Genomic DNA, 18,439 nt, shown 5'->3' on the forward strand with positions numbered 1-18,439 from the left:
AGCGCGACGTGATGGGGTGTTTCGGCGAAGGAGCTCAGCCAGAGCGCCCAGTGCCTCTCCAGGGAGCGCTCCCTTCGCTGGGCTGAACGCTGCTCCGCAAAGCGCCAGGTAAGGAGCCGAGGGCCCTGAGGCCACGTGGCGGACGAGCGGTGTTTGTGGCTACCACATCATCGCTCGGCCCCACCGTGCCGCATGTCGCCCTCCGAGCGGACACCCGGGGCTCTCCTAACGGTGCTTGCCGCAGCCTTACCGGTGGCCGTTGCTTGGGGCTCCCAGCGTCCGGCGCCGGCGGTTCCCTTGGCAGTGGCTGCTCAGCCTCCGCGCTCTGGACCAGCCCCGAGGGGAGGCCGTGCTGCTCCCTCCTGCGCCGCGGGTGACGCGTGCTCCGGGCTGGCGGGAACGGCTGCACGGCAGCAGTGCCCGGTGCTGCCGGCCATGGGCTCAGGGTGGCCCCAGGCAGCTGAACACTTAGCCCCAAGCAGGCCCGGGTGCATGCGCTCTGCTGGGGCCAGGCCTCTGCAGCTCTCATCGCCCTGCCTGGGATGCAGAGGTTGCAGCCCTTCCTTGCTGAAAGCAGGCGCCCTCCACCCCAGCTGTGGCCTGCAGGACCGTGCATAGCTCCGAGTCCGTCCTGGGAGGATGATGCTCCGTGCTCGTGTGCTGCGGACTGTGTCTATCGCCCCAGGCTCTGGAAATCCCCCCCCTCCCCGCATGGTTCCCCAAGAGGGCCTGAGCCCGCAGGCAGCCCCGCGGCCAGCAGTCTCTTTGGAGCTCCCTGCCAGGGCCTGTTCGGCCGTGAGCGAGGAGCGCATTCAGAGCCTCAGGCCCCACAGGTGGGTCCCAAGTTACCAGCAGCCTGGCTGCTGGTGCTGGAGCACGTTCCTGCCGTGTGTCGGGACAGAGCCGGTGTGGAGCCCACCCTGTGCGAGCCCCTTTGCTGCTCAGACGTGTTTGCTTGGAGCCTGCCCTGAGCTAGCACATCGGTTTAGCGCCGCCGAGGGCATGGGAAGCAGCAGGATCTGGTGAAGCAGAAATGGGGGGCTTGCTCACCGTCTGCTACCGGGACGGGGGGTGAGTCCCAGCTGTGAGCACAAGGGGCTGGCAGCACGGAGGGAGCCCGTGTTTGTGGATCCGCACGCGCAGAAAGGCGGAGGCCGGCCAGCTTGCTGCCTTCGGGGATGCGTCATCTCCCTGCCACGTGGAAACGTCTGCCTGTGCTCCTCGCCCTGCTCCTGGCGCTGAAGGCAGCACGTGGCATGGGGCGCTGGGCAGTGAATCCAGCCGGTGTCCCTGGGCTCTGCTGTCTGGCCACGCGCTGAGCCATGGGCTCTCTGGGTGCCTTTGGCTGGCTGGAGCCACGGAGGCCCCTGGCCAGGCGCTGGCACAGCGGTGGGTGGGCTCTGCAGGCCAGGAGACCGCCGCTGCCCGCGAGGGAGGTTGCTGGGTGCAGGCAGATCCCAGTGCTCATCTTGCAGGGTGGGCTACGTGGTCTCACGCCCCAGGCTGTATTTGCATGTGCAGCTGCTCTGGTCCACAAGCAGGACGTTGCAGGACCTCCGCACCGCGTCCTGAGTCGGCAGCTCTCGGGCACCAGCATCCGCGACCTGGGTGGAGGCCTGCATCCCCCTGTGGCACGAGGGGCGGCTGGGCGAGCGAGCCGGAGGCCGCCTGCCTGCTGTGCTTTGTGCCGCAGCGCAGCCGCCGGCTCCCCGCGAGCTCTCTGTAGCAAGCAGGTTGTCTCCATGCTTAGCGTGCAATAATGAGATGTTTTTGATTTTATAATCTTATATAATTACTCTCAAAATAGCCTCTGATTCATCCCTGCCTTTGAAGTTAGTGCTTTGCATTCCAATACGGTTTCCCATCGAAGGAGCCCTGTGTAGTGGCAAATTAAACTTTTAAGAAGTCTTTTCTATCTAATTGAGGCCTTGGCGGAGTGACTGAAGTCCTTTGTGTGCCCGTGATGCGGTGGCAGGCTCTCCCCTCCCTCTGCAGTGCCCCTCCAGCCGGCTGCGGCGGGGGCTGGCACCCGCGTGGCACCAGCCAGCCTGCGCTGCTGGGTGGGGGCGAGCAGTGCTGGGTGCCGCGTAGCTGGGGCGCCCTCACCCCCAGGGAGACGGGCTCCTTTCCACGCTGAGAGATGAGCTCGGTGGGGAACAGAGCCAGCACAGCTCCAAACCCTCTCCCGCCTCTCTCCTACCTGGAAATCCCCCAGATTTATCTTGTGAGGATCCTAGCCCCGGCCTTGGGGGCCGGGGGAGGCGTTGGGATGTGCACAATGAGCTTCACCTTGCAGGAGACCTTCCCGCCCAGCTCTCTGGAGCAAACTTTGGGCTGGACCCGATGATCTTGCGAGGTCCCTTCCAGCCCCTTACCATCTATGAAACTCTTCTCCCACGCGAGCAGGTACCAGTCCCGCACCTCTGCGCTGACCTCCGTGCAGTTGCTTTGGGTCCACTTCCAGGGCTTGGCCCTCCCACAGCTGGCCTCGCAAGTGCTTTCTCTGTGGGAGTGCAGGTCCAAGGGTGGCACCTGCGCCTGGAAGGGCAAGGGCGGCTGAGGGGTTTGTCCCCGTGCCCCCAGGACGTGGGCAAAGGGAAGAGCTGGAAGGGCCGAGCGCGCCCGGCTCCGAGCTGAGGAGCCTGCGGGGCAGCCTGGCCCTTGGCGCCGATGCTGGATGACTGGGGCGTGCCGCTTGGCGCTGGGCTGAGGGAGAGGTTGCTTTGCCTTTCTCCCTGCCACACGCACGATGAGATCATGTCTGCAGGAGGACACAGCTCTGCCGAGGCCCTAATTTTTTTTTTCCTGACCTGGTGCCTCAAAAATGGCTGAGAACTTAATGAAATATCTCCCCAGCAGCAGTGACGCGCCCCTGGCGGACACGCTCCTTTTCCAGCAGGAGCACCATGGCGGTGCCTGACGACACGCCTGGCCCCGCAGGTGGCGGGCAGACTTGGCTGTGACAGCTGCTACTAACCTCCCCAGCTCAGGAGCCTGCCATCGCCTGCAGCCACCCAGCGAGCACGGCTGGTTAATTAAAATGAGACACAGCATTGCAGCATCACGCATCCCTCAAATAGCAACAAGTAGCTTGGGGCTGTGCCCGTGAGCACCGGTACACACTTGGGTTGGTGCCTGGCCTAGGCACCGTGGGCTCACCACACACGTTCCTGCGACGGGCTGGCCTGGTGTGAGCGCAGCTGTGGCCCGGCACCCGCTCGACCCCACACGCTCCTGTAGGTTTTCCCTCTGCTGCACGTGCATCCTTACGGTGGGTTTATCTAGGGTGCGGGGAGCCACGCTTCTCGCCCACACTGCTTAGGCATGACTCGTACTGACTCCTGCCCTTTTTCTGCCCGGCCCGTGCCCTGCCACAGCACCCTGGGCACACTTAAAAGGACTCGTGTCACTCCGCCAAGGCCTCTCTTCTCAAATGCAGCCTCTCAACCCAATGAATTGCTAAGGGGCTTTCTCCTGCTAGAAATAATTTGTAAGTCCGGCCGGGGCACGGGCCCCTGCAGCTCAGACACCAGGCCGGCCTGCCGTAGCACTGCGTGGGGCCGACCCGACGCCTGGCCGCAGCGGCTCGGCTTGCGCGGGAGCCTCGTCCTGCCGTGAATAGGCTGCGGTCGTTCTGGTTCTTCTGTTCGGACTTTCCCAAATATCCTCGCTGGTAACTCCAGCCTGGGCAGTGTGACATCACCTGGAGCGTGAAACCGGACTGCTAATTACGCCGTACTTGTCTAATGAGTTTCCATCCGAGATGAAACAAAACGGAGCCTTCTATTAACGAGCTGCCTTTGCAGGCCCTGGCCGCGCTGGGGCTGAGGGCGGAGGTCCTGCCACGCGTGCAAGCCGCTCTGCCTTATCAGGCTGCACAGATGGGCAGGAGAGGGGCTTCAAGGCAAATTCCCCAGCTCCCCTGGATGAGGCCATCCCAGGACCAGCAGGAAGGGAAGATAAGCCTCCAGGGAGCTTGCTGGTGGTCTGGGGACCAGAGGACAGGCTTGCCTGCATTGCCATGTCGGGTACTGCCACGCTGCCCATTTGGGGGTCTTGCTGGACCAGCTTCTCCGTGGGGCAGCCCGTGGGGCTCCGCCAGCCCCTGCCAGGGGCCGCTGGCTGCTGCGTGGTCGCTTCCCCGGGGGCGAGGTGGCGGGTCACTCCAGGACAGGCAGCCCCGTGGGGTGGGGTGAAGGTCTATGACCTGGCTCCTCGCGCGTGCGAGCGGAGGCTGCTGGCTGCGGGGAGCTCTGTGCACGCGTGGGCAGGGCTCAGGGCCGTGCCCTTCCCGGAGAGGGAGCAGACGTGACCCCTCTCCTCGGCGCGTGCCCAGGGCAGACATGGCCCCGCAGCTTCCCAGGCTGGCGCTGGTTGCCCGGCCTGTGAGCTCCCTGCCAGCGGCCTCTCCCCGTCGCCTCTGCCTGCCGCCCCGCCACGCCGTGGGGGAAGAGCAGGGCGCTGCTCTGCCGGGAGCTGCTCTGGGCGGCTCCGCGCTGGCTTCGAGGCCTCTGCTCGCTGTTTGCGTCGGTGCCAAGTTGCAGGTGCAGGAGACGAGCCCTGCGCCTTGCACCCCCCGGGGCCGAGGCAGCGATAAACACCCAGGCAGCACTCCCGGGAGGCGGCGCTCGCCGCCGGGGAGAAAGCCGCTCCACCTGCCCCTTGTTACACAGCACCTCGCGGGCAAGCCGACGGAGGCTGTCCGAGCACGCCTTTATAGCACAGGCAGCCGAGCGCAGGACTTGCGGTCTGCAAACGCCTGCTCCTCTGCATCTCCGGCTTGCGCCGTTATCCGGGTAGGTGTCGCGCCCCACGGTCCCAGCCGCAGCGTCGTCCGGCCGTGGCTCCGAGCTGCCCTGGGATCCCCGCGGGGCAGGTCCCTTGTGTTGCCCGCGTGGCGCTGGCACTGCTCTGGCAGCTCCGTGGCCTGTACTTTGGAGCTGACAGGCCAAGGTGCTCTCCCTGCTGCCCGCTCCCTGGGGAAGGCACAGGCAGCGAGAGCGGAGCCTGGCCTTGGCCACTTGCGTTTCCTGCCCCTTCTGGGTTTATCTCTTCAATTACCAGCTGCCAGGGAAAGTGCCATATTAGAAAATGGATTTTCTTACATCTTGCACAAGGGAACTGGATTAAAATGGGGTAACAATAGCCAAGCGAGATAAGAGGCTCATGATGAGCTGCAGAAGCTGCTCTGGAGTCGTGCAGCCCTGCTTGCCTGATAACAAAATGCCAGACGATGCTGTTATTTTGGAGGGGGACGGGAAGGAAACCCTCCCTGCCTTTTCTGTATTTTTTCCAAGCGGCAACTTCTTCAGAAAGCAGCAACCGGCCCCATCCCTCGCGGCTGTAGGATCAGGGGCGCCGCAGGGCCGGGGACCAGAGGCTCGTGGGTTGGGGCGCGCCGTGGCCAGAGCGATGGGCTGCGGTGCTTGTGCCAGAAGGAAGCCCGCGTGGTTACTGCCAGGCCTGCCAGCCCTCACCTGCCTCCTGGAGCGTGGCTCCAAAGTGCTGCACATGGCAGGCTGGCATTAACAGGCAGAGCAGTCATTTCCCCGGCCCACGCAGTGCCCTGGAGGGACCTTCAGGGACATCCACCTGCTCCGATGGCAGGAACATCCAAGCTGTCGCTGACAGCAGGGTTGTGCCCAGCAGGTTTGTTAGCCGAGGCGCCGTCTGCCGTAGAAGGTGAAAGATGTTCAGAGCAGACCCTTTCGGGCCCCAGAAGTGTTTCCGTGCCTGATCTGCTCCCAACCCGGGCCTGCACCTCGTGCAATCAACTGAGGTCAAACTCCATCCAAGCAATATTCAGGTTTGATAAGCCCAGATGACTTCAGTGCCGTCCTCGAGCCCACCCATGTTCCTCTGAGGCGCAGGCACTGGTTTAGTAAACCCCTGGTCCCTCTTCCTGGCTTTTGTCTGAGCTGTCAGAGGAAGGATTAGATGGTCAGGCATAAAAGCATCCCTAAATCCCAGCCAGCCAGCTCAGCAAGAAGCAGCATGGACTTAGCTCCATCACAAACCGGCAACAAGTTTCCAGGGGGGATAACTGATCGTTTCTGGAGCTTTTCATTAGCAGCCGTGGTGTGCTTAGCAGAGTTGCGTGCTGCATACTCCCCTGCCGTAAATGGAAAGCTCCTTGCAACGCGGCAACTTCTGGCAGTGATGGATGCTGCGCTGCAGCTGCCCAGGTCCCCGGTAGCATCCTACGCTGGGATTTCAATGATCAAAGGGCATGCACACAAAGGGGAGGGATTATTAGGGATTGCTGGCTGAGCCCTGACATGGCTGGGTAAATTTAAACCTGCCAAGGAGCTTGGTCCTGAACGCAGCGCCACTGGGCTGACAGCTCTTGAGATGTCTGTAGACGTTCAGTGCATTTGCTGCTCGGGTCTTTGGTGCGGAGAGGCCTGAGGCTGCGCGCCGTGGAGGCTGTCAGACCCTGGCAGAGGGGCGCTGCTGTTCGCCAGTCGGTCCCCTGCCCTCAGGGCACCACCGGCAGCGACTGTCTTGTCTAGTTATCCCTTCAGACCTCCTTTTGGTGGCTAATTATAGGCATAATTTTAATAAGGATAAAGATGTTTACATTCGCAAGGTAGCTCCTAGTCACTGAAGCGGATGCCTGGCGTGGGCGTATGTGTGCACACACACACCCACACCCCCCTGAGCTGGGCCTTGGGCCATAGACGTCTGCGAGGGATTTGAACACCCGTGCCAGAAAAGCTTCCCCCGTTTCAAAGAACGTTTGCAAAGGAAAGAACAACAGAAACATTTTCCTCCATCTGGCTCCTTACGCTTTCTTATGAAACTGCTTGACATTGAGAGCCCTGGGACCGGTGCCAGGGTGTAGCTCACAGCGCTGTAAAGCAGCAGCGCGGTGCTCTCTGCTATGCTGAGAACACAATTAGCCAGGTCTCCAAGGAAGCTCCGCTGTTTGTCTTGTGCAATCCTATTTATTATTAAATAAGACAAAAGCCATCCCCCCCGAGCTGCGATGCCCCCTCCCTCTGCCCCGGCGGTAATGGCTTGTGTACGATAACACCCTGCAGTCTGACTCCCGCAGGCACCGGCCGGGCTTGGCACAGGGCTGGGGAGAGCGCCTGGGCTGACTGCAGGAGCTTTCCAGCGCCACTACCCAAGCCCCGCTCCTTCCTTCGTGCCACCGTTCGGACCGTCCTGCAGGACAGGGAGCCCGCGGCACCAGAGGTGACAGAGTCTCCGCGGACCCTTCTCGCTGCCCGGGGATGTCACGCCACGCACACGGGGTGCTGCTCTGAGCGGTGATTCCAGTTCCCGTCAAAGCTGGGCCCTGCGTGCTGGCAGTTGTGCTCCCACAGCGGAGGCTGACGGTGCGACCGGGCTCCTGGGAGGCTGTCTCCTCCCTGCACAGATAAAGTCATGTTTTAATTTCATTCTTAGAGTCTGGCGTTTTGTTGAGATGAAAATTTAAATCTCCATCACGTTTCGTAGCTCTTCCCAGGCGCAGGCATTACAGCTCTAATTATGGCTGGACCCAAATTAAAACATATGATCAAAAGAAGCAGACCTGCTGGAAAAGCCTTGCGTGTTAAGGTGAGGCATATTTCAGGGATTAGTACAATAACTGCTGTAATGAAGAACAGCTGTGAGCTGCCTGGATTGGCAGCCGGAGCCTCAGCTGCCTAGGAAGGATGGCTTTGGAGTGGTTTCCTTTTAAACTGCAGTTTTGGGGTGAGACAGGTGCCGTGTCGAGCTCCTGAGGGGGAGAAGGTGTTGGCGTTAGCTAGATGCAGGCGTGATGTGAACCGGTGGCGTGAACTCGGGCAGTCTCGGGCAGACTGATGGAAACAAGCAGGCAAACACCCTGCTCAGGCTTGTGCCCGGGCACGTCAGTGCCTGCCTCCCTCCCGCTGGCCTGTCCCCGTGCTGTGCTTGTCTGAACAGCTGGGTGAAGGCGGAAGCAAAGGGCCTTTGCCTTCTCCTTCTCGCAGACCGGATCCAGCTCCCTGTGCAAGCCGGGGAGAGGCTCCCGCTGCCTCGGGGCGAGGAGGGTGGACCAGAGGGCTGAGAGCAAATCCCACGGTGCTAATGTGATGTACATGGGGCCGTGGCCACGCAGCTCCTCTCCTCTCCTCTCCTCTCCCTCCCGATGAGAGCCTGGGAGCAGCTGAGCGGGACCCGGCTGCAGCTCCTCGAGGTGAGGTGGTTCATGGCTGGCACCAGAGGAGAGGGCAGCTGCTGGAGTCTATCACGTGGGCGCAGCCCCCCTGCTGCCAGGCCCTAGGGTGGCCGAGCTCCTCCTGTGCCATGTCGGGGCGTCTCCCCCATCCCACCGGCTCCATCCTTCCCTTGGTCACTGCTGCACCACTGCAGCGGTGGCGGCTTGGCCCCAGAGGGCTCCACTGGCGGGCACGCGAGCACCAGAGGTGCAGGAGCTCGTCCTGCTGCCAGAGCTGCGCTGGGCTGGTGTTGCCAGCTCGGCGTCCGAGCGCGGGCCACGAGAGGGGCAGCGCGGGGCCTGCGGCGGGTCATGCTGCCTGCCTGCCGGCCCCACGCAGGGGAGGCCGGTCCCCAAGCCGAGTGCGGCGCTACCGCCCAGTGTTTCGGCACCCTGGCGCCGTCCTGGCCTGGGCGCTCTGCAGACCTCTCCCCGGGCCCGGCAGAGGCAGCGGGGGCAGCAGGCTGGTCCTGGCGGAGCCGCTGTCGGGGCCGTCCTGCTGGGCAGCGCCACCGTCCACCGGCCCGTACGGGTTTCTCACGACCGCTCTCTCTTCTCTTCTCTTCTCTTCTCTTCTGTCCTGTCCTGTCCTGTCCTGTCCTGTCCCGTCCTCCCCTCTCCTCCCTCCTGTCCTCCCCTGTCACTGTCACTTCTCCTGCCCTGTAGAGCTCTCCGTCAGCCTCCTGGCAGTGGTAGTTATTGTGTGTGGCCTCGCCCTGGTGGCAGTCTTTCTCTTTCTCTTTTGGAAGCTGTGCTGGGTGCCCTGGAGGCAGAAGGCCGTTCCCGCTAACCCCGCCAGCGCCCCCAGCGAGCCGGACCGCGGCAAGGAGGCCATGGCCGACAAGCTGAAGGACACGGGCACCCTCGGCTTCCTGGAGGCAGCGGTGAAGATCAGCCACACGTCCCCAGACATCCCGGCAGAGGTCCAGCTCTCCATGAAGGACCACGTCATGCGGCACGCACGGATCCAGCGGCAGACCACGGAGCCGGCGTCCTCCACCAGGTGGGTGCTGCCTCGGGCTCCGCGCGGCCGGCGCACGCGGGTGCCGTGGAGGCTGCCGGCAGGTGCCCGCGCTGAGGGAGACGCGGGCTTGCTCTGCACCTGAGGGCTGCCGCGCACATTGCCAACGCGGCACCTCCTGGGCGCGCTGGGGCTGGCGGGAAGAGAGGGGCCTTGTCCCCTCCTGTTGGCAGGACGTCCGGCCTGGAGCGGGCAGCCGCGAGCAGGGTGGGAAAGTGCCCGTGCAGGGCCAGCGAGCCCCAGCTCCCAGGTGTGCTCCATCCCACGTGTGGGTCCCTCTGTGCTGCCCTCTGGGCCCGCGGCACAGCCTGGGGGGCAAGGAGCCAGGCCCTGCCCTTGGCGCCTGCGCAGCGGCAGAGCTGACCGAAGCAGCAGCCAGCCTGGGTCTCTGCTGCCCGGGGTTAGAGGCTTTGTTGCTGCCTCCTGCTACGAGGCCCAGACCCCCGACAGCGCCACGGTCTGAGCAGACGTCCCTGGCTCCGCGGGCTGGGCGCGGGGAGGGACCGAGCGAGGATGGCGAGCGTTGGCACCTGCGCGCACAGCGGAGCCCGCAGCGCCGGGGCGGGGAGCGCGGGTCCGTGCTGTTGGTGAGGGGAGGTGTGTAAAGCCCCACAGAGCAGCTGCCGCCCTGGCTCTCCCCGGGCGTGTTCCCAGCGCGGGTCGGCCGCTGCATGGACCCCGTGGCTCGGCTGTGCTTGGCAGGCTGGAAGCGGGCACTGCCATGCCACGTTGCTCTGGATCGTGGGCGCGAGACGGGCCAGCTGCTGCATTAAGGCAATCGCACGCCAGGCCCTTGATGGTGCGGCCGGACTCAAACCCTGTTACCGTGACTTGACCCCATTGTGTCAAGCTGTCAATATGCTGGTGGCCACTTCTGCGGGGTGAGGCCGCGCCAGGCGGGCGCGGGGTCAATGCCTTGTCAGATGGAGTTAGGCCCCGCGGCGCTCGCGCTGGCTTCTGCGGCTCAGCGCAGGGCTAATTGGATAATGGGACTGACGGGTCGCTCCCTGCCCGGCTCCGCAGGAGCTGGATTTCAGGGCCCCGATCAATGCTTCCACATTAGCCCAGAGGCAGCGCGAGGGCCTCGGCCCCACGTTCATCCACCTCCCCAGAGCTGGGGACCCGCTTGACCCTGAGGACGTGAGCAAGAGACGGCCGCCACCACTTGCCACGTGTCTGAGCAAGGAGGCTGTCCGTCCTGCCTGGCACTGGGAGCCCTGAGGGGGGGTGGCAGGTGCTTGCATCCAGTTAATTTGCCCCCAAAGGAGCAAAAGAAAACCCCACATACAGTGTCACATACAGGGTCAGGAAACGCCCCTCAGCCCCTGCACTAGAGGAGAGGCCATGCTGCCCGCGGTGATGCGCCGGCATGGGGCTGCTGCCTGGCCCTGCCGGCGCCCACGCTGGGTGTGGGGTGTGCAGGGTGGCGTGCGAGATGTGCAGGTAAAGGCAAGGTGCCCCTGTTGCTTCCTCAGACTGCGCCCCACCGGCAGCCCCACTCTTTGCGCGGGCTTTGCAGTCCCCAGACACAGGACAGCCGAGTGCGTACAGCAAAGCCAGGGCCAGCTGGCCGTGCCACCTCCCTGCCTGCACACCCGCCCTGCGGCTGCCTCCCACAGCCTCCCAGCATGGGCTTGCCGGAGGGTCTGGAGGTCGTGCCAGGCGTATCGGTGCCCTCTGCCCAGAGGGGCATGCGGGGCCGGGCAGGGGCGTAGAGGCCTGGGCTCAGGTGGTCCCCACAGCCACGAAGCTCCCTGGGTTGCGTCCGCTTCGGACCTGGGAAGAGACCTGTCTCTCGGGTGCCCAGAGCCCCTTCCGCTGCGGAGCTCCCCAGCCCGTGCCCGTCATGCCGTGTCCCCGGTCGGACTCGGGTCAGCTCCGGGGAGGGAGCAGGACAGGCCCCGGTGAAGCGCCCAGCTCTCTTCTGCTCCTCTGCAGGCACATCTCCTTCAAGAGGCACCTGCCGCGGCAGATGCACGTGTCCAGCGTGGACTACGGCATGGACCTGCCGCCTGCGGCCGAGCAGCCGACCAGCATTGGCCGGATCAAGCCCGAGCTCTATAAGCAGAAATCTGTGGACTCGGAGGATCCCAAGAAGGAGGCGGAGAAGACCTGCGGGAAAATAAACTTCGCGCTCAAATATGACTATGAGAACGAGACGCTGATTGTGCAGATCCTCAAGGCCTTCGACCTGCCGGCCAAGGATTTCTGCGGCAGCTCGGACCCCTACGTCAAGATCTACCTCCTGCCCGACAGGAAGCGCAAGTTCCAGACGCGGGTGCACAGGAAGACGCTGAACCCCACCTTCGACGAGTCCTTCCACTTCCCCGTGCCCTACGAGGAGCTGCCCAGCAGGAAGCTGCACCTCAGCGTCTTTGACTTTGACAGGTTCTCCCGGCACGACATGATCGGGGAGGTGATCCTAGAGAACCTGTTTGAGGCCTCCGACCTCTCCCGGGAGACCTCCATCTGGAAGGACATCCAGTACGCGACCACCGTGAGTACCCGCTGCGCGGAGCCGTGCGGGCCGTGGCAGGCGTGATGGGGTGCTGTGCGCGCTCAGCACGGGGCGGGCTCGACCCGGCGCCTGGGGGTGGGTCGGCTTCCCGGCGAGCCCGTGCTGCCTGTTGAGGGGAGTTTCTGACCCCACCTTCGCACCCAGCACTTTCTGCGGGTTTGCAAGTGCGCTGCTGCCAGCCGTGCTCGGGGCACGCGCCCCCCGGCCGCAGCCGGCACACTTCCCAGGTGCCCTGGGGAAGCGGCTTGGGCCCAGTGGGTGCAGTTCAAATCTTCCCTGCTCATCAGTTGTTCAACCTTTCTAGTGCACCGGAGGCCCCAGGCGTTCGAGTGTTCGCTGTTTTGCTGCTTGAATGTTTCCAAACCTCAAATCACTCCTGAGGAGTAGTTCCCCGCTTGAGGCCTGCAGCCAGCCTTGTGCTGCAGACACGGCTGTAACACAGATTGTTTTTCCCACTTTAATGGCATGGTTTGATTTCCCTGCGCCCACAGCTGGGTTCCTCGAGCTAATCCTTACACACTGCTAGGAAGGAGTTGATGAGGTTGCTTCGGAGCCCGAGTCCTGCCCCCTCTCCGCAGTGGCCTGGTTAGCCGGCTTTGAGGCTGCGCGAATGCAATTTTCCACTGGTTTGAAAGGCTTTTCCTGACCAAATGGTCCTCATAGGTGAGAGTTTAAACAAACCTGCTTGAATGCGGGGTTAAGGAATTTGCCAAATGAGCCCTGCTTGTGACGAAGCCCTTCATGCAGGGGCTGCTTGGGCACAAGTCTGTCCTCTGGGATGAACGCCTTTGCGCTTCGTCTCCCACCCTCGCTCCTGCATCCTTCCTCCTGGACTGGCAGCTGAGGAGAGCAGCCGTTGCTACGGTCCTGGAGCGCGGGCTCATTATTTCTATGTAAAGCTCCACATTAATCATTATAATGGCATCACTGTCTTGAAGGTTTGCAAACACCTCCGCGCTATTGTAGTTATTGCTGAAAGCCAGGGAACGGTGAGACCCCAGCGTACGCTGCTAATTCTACTGAGCCTGGCTTATTGCAGGGAAGGGCAGTCCTAATTGGCTTCATAAATATGCATCAGGTCTCAGGCAGACCTAGCCCTGGGTACTAGCACTTGGCCTTAATGAAGTTCTTAATCTTCTCATCTTCAGATGCAAACAACAAGGCCGAGCTTCATTTCTGTTATTACTGCTGCTGTGTTGGAGACACTTCTGACACGCAGGCGAGGGGGAAGCCCGGAGAGGCTGACGGAGAGCGCCTTTCCCGCAGTCTTGCTCGCAGCCCGGCTCCCCCAGGGCCGGGGCTCCCAGACGCAGCTTGTGGGCAGGTCCCCCGTGAGTGGCCACGTCCCGCTGAGCCCTGGGACGTGGCTCCTTGTCCCGCCCAGGCGCACGGGGGCCAGGACGGCGCTCTCTGCAGCGAGAGGGCCTCGGGTGTAGGCTGAGCGGTTCGGGAGCAGGGAGCCGAGGCGCAGCTCGTCTTGGCGAGATGGCTGCAGGCCCGGAGCTGACCTGCACATTGTTCGTGTCTTGGTTAATCAAGCCCAGCCCTGAGCTGGAGAAGGCACCTGCTGCCGCGCGTCAGCCCTCCGGCGCTTTGGCAGCTCGGCACCTGCCTGCGGGGTTAGGCAGCGCTGCGGGCTGCGTGGCGCGTGCCTGCCCCTGCACTCGGACGGCGCTGGAGGCTTGACAACATCCCGGCCCCGGGCAAAGCGGTTCCTTTCTCTCTCCTTCTCCCGAAGGAGGATGAGGGCCGGGGGCTGCCGGGCGTGGGCCTGGGCTGTGGGGGAAGCAGGGAGCGCTGTGCTCAGGCAGTCCCGTGTAGCAGACCTCGCAGGACAGCATGGCAGGGCCGTCCCTGGGCTGTCCTGGGCCCTCTCCCCCTTGCCTTGCTGGCAGTGCCCTGGGCCTGGGCGTCTCCCTCACCTGCCAGAGCCCCAGGACAGGCTGACGGTGCCGTGATCAGTCGTGCATTTGCACACCCAATGTGCTGGGTACAGCTGGGTCCCTGGGCAGCACTGTGCAAGGAGCAGCATATTGCACGTGAACCGGAGGGACGCTTGGTTTTGCAGCTTGCTCATCCGGGGCTCCTGGGCAGGGTTTGCAGACAGCCCTTGTCCACCAAGGGCCGGCGGCTTCCCTGGCCAGCGGGGCCCCTCCCCTCTGTCTGGTGCAGCCCCTCTGCCCTCCCGCCACGGGGCACCGACCGAGTTGTCAGCCCTGTGCCCCGCTCGGCTCCCCTCCGCGCGAGCAGCAGGAAGCGAGCGAGCGCTCGCAGGACCCCAGCGCGCAGGAGGCCGTGTCCAGAGCTCTGCTGTGGCTGCTCCAAGCCACCACGCGCTGAATAATGCATGAAGAGAAGCAGCGCTGGCTGGCGCACGCCGTCTGAATGAGCAATTGCCGCGGTGCTGCAGAGCGCGCATGCTTCTGCTCAGCCAGGCTTGCAGGGCCACGCGCGAGTGCAGGCACGCTGCACGCGCTGGTGCCACGGACAGGTGTGTGTGCAAGACCCACACCCCATCTACGGGGCAGCACCTGGCCGGGCCCCCGCAGGGGCTCCGCGGGGAGGTCAGCGGGGCTGTGGCCCGTCTCCACGAGGTGCCTTCGCGCTGTGTGAAACTGCAACTGCGACACGAGGGGCCTGGACTTGGCCGCGCTCGTTCTCCGATAACCCTCTCCTGGCGCGAGGCTGGCACGACCAGAGCGCCCGCCCTGGGCTGGGCTGGCAGGGTCGCTCGCCCTTCGGCAGCAGCAGGTGCAGGGAGCCGGAGCAGAGGGCGCGGGGCAGGTGGGAGGGAGAAGACGAGGGCAGAATTGGTTCCCGAGACCGGCCACTGCCGCGGAGCGGGCAGGGCTGGGCAGGCCGGGTGCTCTTGTGGACACTTCGGTCATGTCTCGTGAGCTGCGGTGAGGGGCAGGCCCCTCCAATGTCAGCGGGACGTTTGCAGGCCCTGGGTTCGCTGAGGGCAGTGCCACAGCTCTGCGGGGGTCCGCAGCGCAAAGGCGCGTTGTTCTTAGTGGCAGCAGCAATTTAAAGCAAAGTTCAGGGTCCAGCTCGCGTGCACGGGGGGAGGCCGGGCTCACGGGCCCCTGCGATGCTGCTGGCGTGACCAGACTGCAGCTGCGGGGTCGGCAGTGGCTTGCAGCGAGGCTCAGGATGTCTGGTGCAGCTCGCAGCAGGAGGGAGAGCGCCAAGCCAGGGTGGCAGGACAAACCCTCCTGGGCCGGGCACGGGACGTGGGCATTGCCTGGCATGGCACCCCCATCAGGCTAGAGATGCAGTGTGGACAAGCCGTGCTCTGGCTTAAGTCTCATCTGACTGCATGGGTCGGTAGGAGAGAGGTGTGGTGTGGTCCCGTCTGCTCTGCTCTGGACAACCCCGCGTCCCAGGGGATCTGCTCCAGAGCCCACGAGGGAGCGGTCGCTGGTCCTGGACTCGACAGAGGAGGACTCCCCTCTGCCCGGCCGTGCGAGTGCACAGCGCCAGCGGGAAGATGAAGAGTCAGGGCTGCAGAGAGACTCCTGTGCAGAACAGAACAGCTGTAGTGCCGATCACGTAGCCTCTCCGAGCCTCCGCGCCTCGTTAGCGCAGACAAGAAGGAAACAGAAGATGAGTGGATGATCAGATGCGTCCCTGGTGAGACTGGGAACGTTAAGGTAATGAATGAGCCTTCCAGATACCCAACGTCTATCGCAAGTGCAACCAATGATTAGCGCATCCGGCGGAGTCGGAGACGAGCCGGTGGATTGCGGCGTGCGAGCGACACGCGACTCGCAGCGCGGCCGGGCCGGCTCGCTGAATGCAGATGATACCGGGGAAGCAGAGGAGACATGATGGGCGCTACTGACAGTGTCCGTGCGCGTGTGCGGTGTTGTTCATCCGTGCGCTTTCTGAGATCAGCGACTGACTCACAAGGAGCCATTATTTCCGCGGTATCTGCCTGCCTCGTTACCCTGAATAGGATTAGCTGGAATTCAGTCGAGAACCAGAAGCCACAGAGGCTCTTACACCACGCGGCGCTCTAATAAGGCCCCTTATTAATGCTCGGTGTGGATGGGAGCTTGGTTCCCAGGGGGCCCGTGGGTAGGTACTAAAGATAGGGTAGTAATAAGGCAGTAACTGCGTTCCCACCTCTCTCGCTCCTGAGTGCCGACAGGGAGGCTGCGACGAGGTGTTTTGCTGTGCTGAAGGGAAGGGCCTTTGTGAGGCTCCTGGCCTGTAAGGTGACGGGGAGCGGCGAGGCCCTGGGGCTGAGAGACGGGCACATTAAGCGCTTTTAGACACAATCATCCAGCGCCTTCGGTGACAGACAGCGTTCCCTCCGAGTCCTACCCGTCGCTCACGCGCCCCGTCTCCAGAGACGTTTCACTGCTGCCGCCGCTTTTGTATTCTCTGGCCTTGAAAAGAGTCGGGATTTATTTGCTAGTCAAGTGAAGCCGCTGTCAAAAACCACGGCTTGAATACACCACTCATTAGTATTCTGCACATCCACGTGGAATAAATATCTCCTCTTTGCCTTACCACAGAAAGGGAAGTCATTTGGCAGGACGCTCGTGCATCATCTAGATGTATGGCGCTCGCACTCGGGAACCTCCGCGTGCCGGATGCCTGAGCTTGCCCGGCGAGCGCCACTCCTTCCACCCGCTACAGCTCTCTTCAGTGGCTCGTTTCCTCGCCGTGGGAAGAGTCAAATGCCCCGGCTATGCAGATAAATGGGTCGTGCGCCCTGCAGAGATGTGAGCTCTACATAGGCACAAGCGTGCTCGTTGTGTATTCTCCCTGCGGGTTTTTGGCATCTCTGCTTAATTCAGATGATGGTGGTCAGGGTGGTTGATCGCTGGTTAAGCAATGCCAGTCTATGTAGCAGCTGGGTTTGGATGCCCATCGCCTTGTCTAGATTCCCCTGAGCAGCCCGGGCACAGACAGAGCCTGCTGGGGCAGGTGTCCTGGTCGGGGTGGAGCCGCGAGCGGTGCTCAGCGCCCCGGGCAGAGAGCCCAGCGCACGGATCCCGTTGCAGTTCACCCAGCCAGCCCCTTTGAGTCCCGCGGGATGTAGGAAGTGCTGCACGCTCCCGAGCTCCATCTGCCGGCGCTCTCCCACGGCTCGGCCTCCCCCCTTCGTGCAGGCATCACTGCCACGGACACCAAAGGGCCGGAGCCCTGGGCCCAGCTGCGCCTGCCTCGGGTGAGCCGGGGCGTGCGACTGCAGCCAGGCGGGCACCGGCTACCAAGAGGCTGTTTCAGGCAGCCCGAGGCTCTGTGCGGGGATCTGGGGCTGCTGGAGGCTCCCGGAGAGACCGCGGGGGTCAGGAGTTGCTGAAACAAAGTGTCAGGGCAGGATCCTGCCCTGGTCATGTCTAGTCCAGCCCCTGCCTGTGGCGGGACCAGCCCTGTCCAAACCAGCCCAGACATCTTGCATCCTGACTGCACGAGGCAGGAGTGATGCCTGAGGTGTGCGTGGGTGCAGAGCGGCGAGGGGCTGCGCTGATGCTGGCAGGGGACAAGCTAATCCTCTGCCAGGGCTCCCGGGTCCCCAGCTGCAGGGTCCCACTCCCACACGGGGCTGGGCTTGCCCGTGCCAGGCCTGATCCTGTGACATCTGACGTGTCCCAGCTGCGCTGTGCCTGCTGGAGGCACTGCTCCGGCTGCGCCGCTCTCCTGTCTGCCCCACGCCGCGGGCAGCGACTGCCGCAGCCGCACTGTGCATGGCCTCCCGCCCCATCGCCACAGCACCCGGTGCCGGCTGCCCTGACCTCCCCAAGCACAGAAGCTGGACTGGCCCCAGGGCAGTCCCCAGACGCGCTTGCACCGCTGCACTGACCCTGACAGCCCAAAGGGGCCTTGGGAGACGGGGGCAGCTGAGGGGATGGGGCAGGCCCAGGGGAAGGGCACAGGTGGTTGGCGTAGTGTCAGAGGAGCGGTGGGTGCACCGAGCCCGTGCTGGCCGAGCAGGAGCGGGTCGCGCGTCACCTGGCGGCAGAGGAAACCAGGGGGAAAGGGCTGTAATGGTTTGGAAAGCCTAGCGCTCCCCTCCACGTCCGGGGGGAGGGGGCAGCAGGCTAGCTCCCCAGCTTGCTGCAGCCCTTCGTTACCCACTCAGTGACTTAATGCGGAGATGCACTGACTAATGACAGTTCGCTACAGCGACAGTGAGTCGGTCTCCTGCACTTACCCAGGCAGCTCCTCCAGCCCCATTTCCCCTCGGATGCGTGTATCGGCTCCATTTACCGGCTCACGCAGCTTCAATTTTAGTATTTTCAAACTGTGTAATTGTGCTCATGCGACAGCCGGCTCCTGAGCTCAAAGCCACGCCTGCCACCGCCGAGCGGATCTGGTACGTCAGGCTAAGTCGTAGGTGACTGTCCCGGGGGCGCGGGGGCAGCTGAGGCAGGCCGGCAGGCCTCGTTGACCGCGGGCAGCTGCAGAGGAGAGGGGTGCTGCAACTCGGGCTGTTTGCTCGCGCCACTGCGACCTGCATCTCTCCCCCTGTGGCAAACTGCTAATTGGAAAGGAAAAGCTGAGGGTGAGCCAGGAGGCTCCCCTTGGGGTTTCATTGCTGGTATAAAGGTGTAAGGAGTAACTCCCATTGTGAGGTGGACGACGTCTCCTCTCCATGACTGGCAGCATGTTGTTTGGTGAAGTTAGCAGTCCCTCCGCTCGGCCCGGCCCGGCCCGCCTGCTCGTAAAAGTTAAATCAAGGCAGCAAGCGTCC

General features: G+C 63.4%; 1 protein-coding gene across 2 annotated transcripts in view; it reads left to right on the top strand.

Moving 5' to 3' along the window:
* The window catches only part of SYT6 (synaptotagmin 6), a 35,551-nt gene continuing 17,112 nt past the window's right edge, over window positions 1-18,439 (top strand). The window contains exons 1-3 of one of the 2 annotated variants that reach the window (XM_025191926.1): window positions 1-108; window positions 8,941-9,194; window positions 11,151-11,709. In XM_025191926.1, coding sequence (XP_025047711.1) covers window positions 9,025-9,194; window positions 11,151-11,709 — 729 coding nt within the window. In that variant the 5' untranslated portion in view covers window positions 1-108; window positions 8,941-9,024. Of the gene's footprint in view, window positions 109-8,068; window positions 8,171-8,940; window positions 9,195-11,150; window positions 11,710-18,439 lie in introns of those variants that run through there. The other variant, XM_025191925.1, reaches the window with a different exon arrangement.

Source organism: Alligator sinensis, unplaced genomic scaffold, assembly GCF_000455745.1.
Source record: "Alligator sinensis unplaced genomic scaffold, ASM45574v1 scaffold1450_1, whole genome shotgun sequence".
In the NCBI taxonomy this organism is placed as follows: Eukaryota; Metazoa; Chordata; order Crocodylia; family Alligatoridae; genus Alligator; species Alligator sinensis.